Source organism: Spermophilus citellus (assembly GCF_964194105.1).
Source record: "Spermophilus citellus genome assembly, chromosome: 8".
Lineage (NCBI taxonomy): Eukaryota > Metazoa > Chordata > Mammalia > Rodentia > Sciuridae > Spermophilus > Spermophilus citellus.
Window position 1 is genome coordinate 34,090,659 of NC_138189.1, and position 11,697 is coordinate 34,102,355.

Here is an 11,697-nt window from a genome sequence, read left to right on the forward strand (position 1 = left end):
CAACAGAGTAGAAGAATGGAAATTAGAGAAGGAGGAGGGGAGAGAAAGGGGGAAAATTGAGGCCTGAAATGGAGTAAATTAAACTCCCTGTCAATATTATTATGTCAAATTAAACCCAATGATTATGTACAACTATAATACACTAATAAAAAAAATAGCTGGGCATAACATGCCTGTAATTCCAGTGGCTATGGAGGCTAAGGCAGGAGGATCACAAGTTCAAAGCCAGCCTCAGCAATTTAGTGAGGCCCTAAGCAAATTAGACACACACACACACACACACACACACACACACTCTCTCTCTCTCTCTCTCTCTCTCTCTCCCCCCCCCACCCCCAATCTCTCTGGTCCTGGGGATTGAACCCAGGGCCTTGTGCATGCAAGGCAAGCACTCTACCCATTGAGCTATATCCTCAGCCCCGAGACCCTGCCTCAAAAATAAAAAAATAAATAGGGCTTAATCACTGTGGCACAGTGGTTAAGCACTCCTGTGTTCAATCCCTGCTTTAAAAAACAATTATTCTGCTTTATTATACACAATATAATTGCAAAACCCAGAGAGATAAAAATTAACTGAAAAGTATTTAAAATGAAAGAATTCAGACCAATGGTTTGGTTTCAACACCAATAGCTTCCAGCTTACATGTCTAAGTTACAAAACAAAAAAAAAGTCATAAGAAGATACATCCTTTTCACCCAGAAATTCCATTTCTAGAGACTTTTCGCAAAGAAATAATCTGAGAGGTATACACTTTTTTTTTTTTGGTGTTTTGTTTTTAAACAACTACTTAAAACACACACACACAAAAACAAAATAAAACAAAAAAACTCGGAAATGGCCTAAATGCCCACTCACAGGACATTCCTTAGTAAACCGTATTTAAGGTAAAAATACTGAACTGTCACAAAATCAATGACACCAATTTGTGCATTCTATAAATAATGACTGAGCCCCTAGCAAGTTCAAATCACTGCTCTAAGAATTAGAGAAGTAAGAAGTGACAAGAGACAAAAATCACACCCTCCATTGAATTTATATAACTCAAGATCATATGGACACAGAGGTCTATGAAATACTAGTCAGTGGGGAAAAAAGATTAAAAATAATGTAGAGTATGATCTTATTTTTCTCCTCTTCTGGAAAATGGCTAAAAGGGCATATACAAAATGAGAACATTTAAGAAATATACAAATCTTACATAAAATTTATAAAATTGTACAATCACAACATGATTATATTCGATGGCATCATCTGGGGTGACTTTACTCTCTGTGCGATGTGAGATTTACCAATGCTCAAGTACCAAGGCAGTACTTCTACAATTGAAAGAACAAAGGTAATAAGCTCCTCCTCCATTCAGAACAAAGCTCTGTGTCAGTTCATTCAACAAACAAGCAGAACTGTAGAACTTGAGATGGGGGGAGGGTACAACAATGAAGAAATCACAGAAATGCTCTTGTCGTGGTGTGGGGGTTCCTTGTAAAAGGGTGCTGAGTACACCTGGACTTAGCTCAGAGTACTTTACAACCTGGATTCTACCACATTCTCATCTCTAGGCCACAGATTCATTCAACAAACACATGAGCTGCCAATAATGTCCTGCAGGGAGCAACCTGTCACTGAATAAGACAAGACAAAAACTCGTGCCTTGAAGGATGTTACTCTGCAGAGGATGAGATCACTGAAAGGTATGGGCTATGGTGAGGGGTGAAGAAGAAAAGCAAAAGCTATGTCTTCCCAGCACCACCATTCTAATGAAATCCTGAGACCCACACAGCAAACATTTCACTAGCTTCAAATGCTTCCTAAGACACATGCAGACTTTCCACGGCTGTCATGTAGGTGCACAATTCAATTTTCACTATTTTTGAAATGAAAGGATGAGGAAAATAATGAATCCCATGCCATAGATTAGAAAACCTAAAAATGTATTTCTGATGCAGTTAGAATAACATGAAATAAAATGACATATTTAGAAAATGTGAAATACTGATTACATGATGTATCACTACACTCCGCGTCACTTCAGCTATAAGCCTTGAACACATCTCCACATTTTTGCTGGGGTCTCCTTCATTCACCATCCGTTTTGTCCCACTACCTGATTAGCTGTACACAGTAGGTAGGTAATGCATGTTCATCCAAGGGAAAAAAGAACCTTAGTCATCTTTGATCTGAACAACTGAAATAGCCTCCTAAAATATTTCATTTAACAAGAAATTAATTTTCCTGTCCTTTTTGTTATCTTTTAAGTAAATGAAACATAGTTTTCTATACAGTTGCAAACATTTTAGAGTTGTTATTTAGTAAACCCCCTACGACACTAAGACAACTTCCAAATAGATCCCACAGCACATGTGTTACATAACCAGGAACAGCCTTCCATTTTATCATTATCACATTCAGCAGAATAAAATGCAAACCATTGGATAGGTATGTGTTTTTTTCTGAGTACATTTCTTTAGTTCTGAACAACTTAATGCTTGTAATTTTGTTAAGCACAAGCTCTAAAAACAGTTCCTGTTTTATTCAAGCAAGAGTTTTTGGCAATCTGAATACCTGGTTGTGACTGAGCCTGTTGCCTACCCTTTAACTGGTTTCCCTTTTTCCTTTAGTAATGCACTGCTGAGTAATGTGCTGTGCTGGAAAACTCCATTTCCCAGCTTCTCTTGCAGATGGGAGCCAATGCAAAAATAAGCATTATTCTCTGTATGGCATTTTTCAGGACAACCCTTCCATTTTTTTTTTTTTCCTGCCTGGAACTTCTACAAGATGGCTGGCACCCAGCAATTATGTTGTGACTTTATGGAAGTCATCTGCTCAGGATGGTGAAGCAAAAAGGAATAAGGAGCCAATATCCCTCATGAGTTTGTGTAACAGGCATAGCTACCTATCTCCAGGCTTGTTTTGTAGGAGTGGGAAAAAATGTTTTTGTATAAGCTACCTTTATTTCAGTCCCTGTTTCTAGATTACTGATGTTGTGTTTAGATATCCATTTAATTTAGCCAGGATAGAAGAGACCTAAAATCTTAACCTTAGGTTTTTACTCTTGCTTTTGGGCAAATTTATATACTGACTGGGTTTCAAGTATTATCTCTGAATTTAAGATTCCAAAAGTGATTTTTTTTCCACATCTGACTTCAAAATTCCTAAGTAGCTTTAAAGCCTGTCAATTTGGATGTCTTACAATTACTTTAAAATTTGATCTTCTCTTAAGGTATTGGCCCTCTTTCTCAACTTCCTTATCTTGTAATAGATTATCTCAATCAGGGATGTAGCACTTGCTTAGCATATACAAGGCCCCGGGTTCAATAGTCAGAATGTGTGGTACGCGGTGGATTAGGGGTGGGAGGCAGGGATGTTGGAATTTTTCTCAACCAGTCGGGCTTAAGACTGTAAAGAAGAGTTGAGCCAGCTCCAGAATATCCAAGGGGGCTCATTCGTTTTGCAGTTCCCCAGGCCCACCTCAGGTCTACTCAATAGAATCTTCATAAAGCAGCCAAAGAAACTGCATTTTAATGAGGTTTAAAGACATGGGATATTATAAACATTAGAACTCAAGATTACTGCTTTAGAGAATTGCTTAAAAAAAAAAATCCAACTGCCTCTTATTCTATACAGCTAAGTCCCACCATATGGCCTCATTTCCTTCTATTCTCGCCCTCCGTGTTCCTTTAACACTCCAGACTCTCTTGCCTTGAAGCCTCTGTCTGACCATTCCCTCTGCCTGTTCCCTCACCCTTCCTCCAGGTCCCTACTAGGCTAACTGTCTTGCCTCATCTGCTCAATGAAGGGCAGCCTGGCCAACCCTCTGAGAACTGAAATCCACTGGCCTTACCCTCATACCTTCTCTTTATTCTTCAGTAGCACTCACTATCATTTGCTTATTTATTGTGTTTGCTTTTTCTCATGCCTTACTAGAAAGGAAAAGCACCACCAAGGACAAGGCTTCTGCCACTGTGCTCACCGATAAGTCCCAAGTACCTGTGGAACGAGTTTAGTTATAGAAATCTGATTCCTCCCTTCCCATTTTTACTGTTCCATTTCAGTGCTAATCCTGACCTTTTCTATTTTAAGACTTTATTGGCAATAGAGCCTATTTAGTGAGTTTCCTTCCAGGCCATCCACGGCATTTCTTAGTTTATCTAAGATACTTCTCCTGGGATGTCACTCTCTTATAAGGATTTGGCTCCAGACTGGCTCTGTCAGTTATTATGTATTAGTGTCATACTCAAATTAGATTAATGAACTCTAAGATCTTGTTCACATATTCAATTCTATATCCAAATGACTCATCTTGGCATTCAAACTGCTCTGTAATCTAGCAGTGCTTTACCTGTCCAAACTTACATCCTACTCCTTTCCAAGTTTCCCTCTTGTTCCTAGCTAGTTTCCTTAACAACTCTGCAATAAGCCACATTTGCTTTTTTCATGTCCTTACTCTTTACCTTCAATGCCCTCCCAAGCACTGCAAGAGATGGCAAAATCTTTTAAAGACTGTTACCTGCAGACCAGCAACTTCCAGCATAACCTGTGAGCTTATCAGAAGTATAACAGCTCCAGCCCTATCCCAGACCTTCTAAATCAGCCTTTATTTAACAAGATCCCCAGGTTATTCCTGCATGCCTTAAAGTTTGAAAAGCACTGCAGGAGAACTCATCAAATCATACCTCAATGAATTATTCACTTGCTCAGGAATAAGCATGTATTAAATTCCTGATCTTGTACAGGACCGATGATACCCACAACAAGCACAATATTCAATTAACAACAGCCCCTCTTAGACTATCTATTCCTTATTTCATTTCAGTCCTAACTCTCCAATTTGGTTACAAACAACTTACAAGCAAGACAGTCATGCATCTGGCCAATCTGGATTCAGGGAACAGAAACCCATTTAAGTAACTTCAAGAAGGGGGATAAAAAGAGATTTTTTTTTTAACTTCTTGAGAACTGGGAAGGGCTTCAAGTCCAAGGTCTGGCCACCTTCTCTCAGCATCTACATTTTCCTATCTCTTCCATTTTCTTTCCTATCTATTCATGGGTTTTGTTTATTTATTTCAGCAGAATTAGCATGACCTATTACAGTCATCAGATTCTCCCCCATCAGATTATTTGCCTCTGCCCCTTTCTGCTTTGATTTTCACTATAAAAGTCTCTAACCTTAATACTTCCCAAGAGAGATATAATAACACAGAGGATCTTTGTAGCCAAACCACAAGGTTACAAGTGTGAGTCACCAATGGATTGGATGCCCTTGGGTCAGGAGCCCAGCCTGATCCAATCAGCTGAGGCCCAAAGGACTGCAGTTCAGAGCAAGGCCCTTTAGGAAGCAGGAGCTATGGAAGGAGAACATTGCTCAGGAAAGAAAGATGTGGGAAGAGCAGACAACAATCCACACCGCTAGCCCACACAGTTGTTACTTTGTCCTCACAGTTCTGAGCAAATCAACCAATATGGGAGGAAAGGGTCATTCACCAAGCACCACAATGCGCCTGACACTGTGCTAGATGCACAGGGAATACAAAGATTAAGTAAGAAGCAGTCCTTGTTTTCCCAGAGCTGTTATACCAAATGTGTCACTAAACTAGCCACTTGACCTTGGGCAAGTTACTAAACCATTCTGAGCCATCATATCCTCAACTAGCAGATGTTACTCCACCTTTGCCAACCTCTAGGAGCATTGAAAGATCCCATAAATTCTGTGAAAGTGTTTTGTAAAACACATGTGCCAATCAAAAAGAACACTGCAGGCCTTCAATGCTAATAAAATCCTCACACATGCCACAGGATTTTCTGCATTTCTTTTAGATTTTTTTACTTCTTGTTCCTATTCCCCACAATATCTGATCCATCAATTGCTATTATTTGAAAACACCAACTATCACCATTATATTATATTTTCATCACCTCTACAGTTCAAAAGGTGATCAGCAAAATTAACTTCATTTAGAAGTGTAAAAATGAGTACCTATTTACTGTGTACATTTAAAAAGAAATATTATCTATTCAACTGTATAAAACTGAAACGTCCTATAAGTGACTTTTTTTTTTGCTATCACAATAAGTATGTATTAAATTCCTGTTGGACACAGGTTAGTTTTGAGTCTATGTGGCTCTCTCCCCAGAGCAGTTTAATATTTTCCTAAGTCTTGAAATCAGGAAATCCTAGATATTAGAGCCCAGGAACTCTATTTTCAAATGAGGACACTACAGAGGAAAAATAAAATGTCCTGCCTTAAATCCCTGGACTCCCCCCCCCGCCCCCCGTGTGTGTGTGTGTGTGTGTGTGTGTGTGTGTGAGTGTAAAACACACATTTCTTTTTCTCCTAAAACCACTATTATGACCAGCCTGACACTGAAGAGTGGGGGTGGGGAGGAAGGGTGAGAATCAGTAATGGTGACAAGACAGCTCAGTTCTCAAAAACACTGTTATCCTCTTCGTAGGGTTCAACTATAGGTTTACGGCAATGAAAAACAAAACTCGGGAGATGTAGTCTTGGCTTTGCCCTGATCAAAATCAAGGAATATTTACTGAATGCTGCCACAGGCCAGATAGGATGCTGAGGGCTCCTCAGCTGGGATGACGAGTGCTTCGCCCACCAAACCTCCCTTGCCTCTACCGTCGGCATCTGTTGCTCAGTACCGACAAGTGGACAAGAGCAGCCATTCAACAGCTGGCCCTGGGTGGAGCAAATAAAACATCTTCTACAAATCAGCTCAACTGGCCAAAGTGCAGGTTTCAGGCATAAGGAAAAACAAAAACGAAACCTCATCTGAGAGACTCAGCCAGGTGAGACTTCACTGCTGCAGAAGACAGAATGAAAGATTGTAATGCATGACACCTACTAAGCACCGAACTCCAATTAAGAATCCTCGCGCCCAGAGAGGCAAGGGACTATGGATCAAAAGGTCTTACACGGTGAAGGGCAAATCCGATTCCCCTGGAGCTGCGATGTGGGTGCTGTTAAGAGGTGGGCGCCGGAGACGAGGGCGGCGGGTTGGCGATCTGTTCTTTAGGGTGGGGAAGCTAAGAACCTGGAGGTTCGCTCGCCAGTGGCGAGTTGGGCAAGCAAGTGCGCTTGGTGACTTGGACCCAATGGTCACGCTGCGGTGTAAAGCAAGCCTTGGGGCTCGCTCCCGGTATCAATTCGGAGGGTCTGGACCCTGGAAAGGATTTGTGAGAGCACTGAAGGCAGGGCAGGGAGAAGGGTCCGCTAGGGACCGGGCGCGACAGTCTGGCGACTGTCAAGGGGAAGAGGTGGAACAAGGTATTTCTGGCCGGATAAACATACATAAACACACACACACACACACACACACACACACACACACACACGCGTGCACGCTCGCTCACTCACAGCCCTGCCCCAGGCTGGTTCCGCGCCTCCTCCGCGCACAGCCCCCCTGTTGAGGTGGTCACTCACCCTCGGCGCGAGAGCGAATCTCCGACACTGTTCTCCGCATTGTGGGCATCGCGGCGATGGCTGCAGGTGAGACTTCAGCCTAGACTCTGCACCTGTCACGGCGCCGCGCGGCCGGGAGAACTGGATGCGCCGCGCCGGATGCTCAGCTGCCGCCCGGGCTCGCCGCCCACCCAGGGCAGCGTCGCCACCGGGAGCGGCCCCGGAACGCCAGCAGTAGCAGGAAGAGGCGACGGTGGCGACGGTGGTGGCGTCCGCAAAGCTGGGCGAGATCTCCCTGCAGCCGCGGAGGGGGCGGCTCGGCGAGGGGCGGAGCCCGGTCGCCGGCGCCGGGGGAGGGATCTGCCGGACGCGCGCTTACTCGCTCCAGCCGCAGCCCTGCTGGGAGGCGGGAAGGGGCGGGGAGAGACCACGGAGAGACTCCTCCGCCCCGCCCCGTCCCGGACTGTACCACTCCTCATGGGGGGGAACAGTTGCAGTCTCCTAAGCCTGGGAGCCCTCGATCCTTCCCGCGGTGTCCGTTCTCCGTGTCCCCATCAAGGCCATCGATGCCATTGCGACACTCCCAAATCTTGGCTAGATGGGAAGAGGTGTCTTGGAGGTAGCATGCTTATGTATGCCCTCCCGGCACCCTATGGCTTTTAATTGCAAAGGAGCCGCCGGTCCTCTGGAAAGGGGTGTTGATGGGTTTTGAGTGTGCAGACTGGAGAAGGGGTCTGCGATGACCAGGTTTAGGTCCCTGCTCCAGCTGGAAAGGGACTGCGTGTTTACCGTCTGGTTGGAATCCTACCCTCTGCACCGTCAGCTGAACTCATTCTGAGCCCCACTTGCTCACTAGCAACAGGCAGTGAGACCTGAAGTCTCTAGAGCTGATCCGCTTCCTGCCCCTGGAGTCTAGGTGCCTCTGGGCCCATCTGCATGTGGGCCTGGTACTTCCCACCAGTTTATGCTCTGCAGCTTCATAAAGCTCTGAAATTGCAATTAAAGTTAACTAAATCATTGCGCAGGTGGTTCATTTGTGTTGTTCAGGTTTTTGCTTTTAGTTAAACCTGCAGAAATTTGGACGCAGTAGTTTTATCCAAAAAGGTGAGTAGGATCTTGGTATAAAATACATAAAGATATTAAATTGTGTGCCCCATATCTTTGAGACTATTACAACCTCATTACCTTTTATTTCATAGAGTAAGATTTATGCCACTAAGTCGTCAATAAACACAGTGTTTTTTTATTTGTTCCTGATTTCACCTTCAAGTTTGGATTAAGATTCTGTATAGATTCTGGTGAGCTGCTGAACTGGTGAGAACGGAATAAACTAAGTTAGAAGCATTTTACTTCTTCTTTCATCTTGTTTTCTTTCTCCGGGTACCCACTGGAAGAGGACTTCATGTGGGAGCCTTTTACTTAAACTCCATTTAGATCCTAAAGTGAGAGATCTGCAGCGTTCAAGCTGAGAGAAGTGATCATAACCCAAGCTTCAAAAAATAAATGAAAGAAAAAGAAAGAAGGAAGGAAGGAAGGAAGGAAGGAAGGAAGGAAGGAAGGAAGGAAGGAAGGAAGGAAGGAGGGAGGGAGGGAGGGAGGAGGGAGGGAGGGAGGGGGGAGGGAGGGAGGGAGGGAGGGAGGGAGGGAAGGAAGGAAGGGAAGGAAGGAGGGAAGGAAGGAAATGATAGCATCTTACCTCCATTTGTATTTCCTCTGCTTCCTGCAGGTAGCATTTGTTAACCACCGGAGTACAGCTCTACAGGAATACCCAGGCAGGTGGTCAATGCATATTTATGAGGAACCCACTCTACTTGGCTCTCATTCAGGGGCTGGGATCAGAACAAAGAAAATGTGTTCCCAGTGTTCACAGAATATCTCAGGGCAGAGCAGGACTCAAAGATAAATGTGTCCGTTTCAGTGATGGTCACGATTTAAAAGTATGGTCTTCAAAAGTAAAAAATGAACATAGTCTTATCAAGACTGTCATCACTGGCCATTTTTATTTCTCCTGAGTCCCAGGATCTCATGACATAAAACAGGCTTCCTCTGGCTCAATGAATATGAATCTCAATGAATCTGAAGCAAATTAAGTTTGTTCAGCTAGGAAATATATTTTTAAAGTATTAGCTCTAGAAGTTAGCTAACATAAACTGGAGAAAATATAATACATTTCTGATTAACATTTGAAGTGTAATTTTCTATAAAGCCAGAACCGTTTTTCCCCCCAAAATTAGTGCATAGCAGCATGACACTATGTGATTTATGAGTAGTTACTTTTTAATTCCTAATGATCCCTCAAATATGTTTAATTTTGCTTTCTTACGAATAATAGTTATCAGAAAGGAGTTTCAGAGGTTACATTTGTTTTCTATAGAGCATTCTCTTTGATATGTATGTCCCATTAACAATTCATCAGCAAGGTTGACAATATAGGTCATGCATACAGGAAATGAAAATGGTTTTTCATACCTAGAAGAGCATTGCATGTATAGTTTATAGCTTACCATGTGTCTTTTCCCAGGTTATACTTCCACTTTATCCATAATTGCAAGTGTATTCTAACTCCCACATTTCTGAAAAACCACTCCTTCCTGTTTGCTAAAAACCACACACGTTTTTATTGGCTCATAAACTTGATTGCAACTGAGTATTGCACTAATTTGCATCTGCTTCATTCCAAAGATCTCAGATCTTCTCACCTTCCATTGTGCAAGAAGTACAGTGTGTGCCAACCCCTGGCAGGGAACTCTGTTTCCAGCAATATGACTTTGTCACAGAATTCAGATGTCAGCAAGATAATTTAAAAACTTTCAGGTCTTATAACCACTGCTGATGAACTTGGAAAGGTGAAGGTTATTTAAGGACAGCTTCTCTAGGGACCACTCTTGATCATCATGTGCAAAATATATACTGAATACTGAGTATACAGCACACCTGAGGTGCTGAGCCAGAGTGCTAGTAGATTACCAAGGTACTAATGAAAACTGACCAGTAGTGCAACACAATGACTGGCACCTAATGTCAAATAGACAAGCAGCAACAAGTGCAGACCTTGAGAGAAGAAGAGATTCTAAGATCTGCGGTGAACGGCATTGTTGAGCCAGATCTTGAGATAGGGTTCTGTCTATAGAGATGAGCGAGAGACCTCTTTTAGGGTAGGAGTGCTTGGCGTTTAATGGTTACTCAATAATAATTGTTTGATGAATATATGAAGTAATTGGAATAATAGAAGAATATATTTGGGGAAACAAATAGACTGATTACAAAAACACTTCTCATTGGGAATCCATGGATGGAGATTAAAGGTGCCAGATTTTAGAAAGTCTTAAACATTATACAAATATCCTTTTTTTTTTCCCCCTAATGAACCTTCTAAACAAATGATATTAGGAGTCCCAATATGCCCAGTTCTGAGCATATTAATGTCATTTTCCTTTGCATTTCCCCACAAAAATTTCCTCAGTTTTACCAACTAAATTATGCTATAAGATAATGAGTTTTACATTGCAACTTTCATCAGATTCCCAACAACTATGGCAAGTGGGAATTAACAGAAAAAAATATGTCCTTAGCTTTCCTTTTGAATTAGGATGGGTTGTGTAATTGAGTAATAGGAGAAAATAAAGTTGTATGTAAACACACCCACTATGTTTTACTGTCATAGCAGGGTGTAGACATTAGTAAAACTCTATTGGTCCAAGGATCCAGATTTCAACTTCAGACACAGAGAAGTGATTGTCAGGTACCCAGAGTCAGGTGACAGTTGCTGTAGTTTGAATGTGTCTCCAAAAGTTCCTGTGCTGGAAACACAATTACCAGCGTTGGGAGATGAAATTTAACAAGTGGTGATTAGGTGATGAAGGCTTTGTCCTCATGAATGGATTAATGTCATGTGCAATAGGCTTGTTAAAAATTGGAGTTCATCTCCTTCTTGTCTTCCTATTCTCTCATGCTCTTTTTCCTTTCCACTGTCTGCCATGGGATGACACAACATTAGATGCCAGTGACTTGATATCAGATCTCCCTGCTTCCAGAGCTGTAAGAAATAAATCTCTATTTTTTATAAACTACCAGTCATGGGTTTTCTGTAATAGCAGTAGAAAATGGACTAAAGCAGTAGTTGATATTCCAAAGGAAGAAATACAATAAAAGAACACAGGGAACATCACTACTAGGGCTAAGAAGATTAGAAATTTTGTTTCCATGTTTAGGCAATTAAATGGGAGAAAAGGCTGAGACTAGTCTTTTCAACAAATGATATTTGAACAAATGGAGATGTACCTGTCAAAG

The 11,697-nt window shown here is 42.2% G+C and overlaps 1 protein-coding gene across 1 annotated transcript in view; it reads right to left on the reverse strand.

The window, feature by feature from the left end:
- The window catches only part of ATP8A1 (ATPase phospholipid transporting 8A1), a 221,418-nt gene extending 213,462 nt beyond the window's left edge, over positions 1-7,956 (reverse strand). Inside the window, exon 1 of the mRNA XM_081303539.1 lies at positions 7,429-7,956. Within this exon, the coding sequence (XP_081159665.1) occupies positions 7,429-7,477 (49 nt within the window). The 5' untranslated portion in view covers positions 7,478-7,956. The remainder of the gene's footprint in view (positions 1-7,428) is intronic.
- Positions 7,957-11,697: the final 3,741 nt, after the last annotated feature.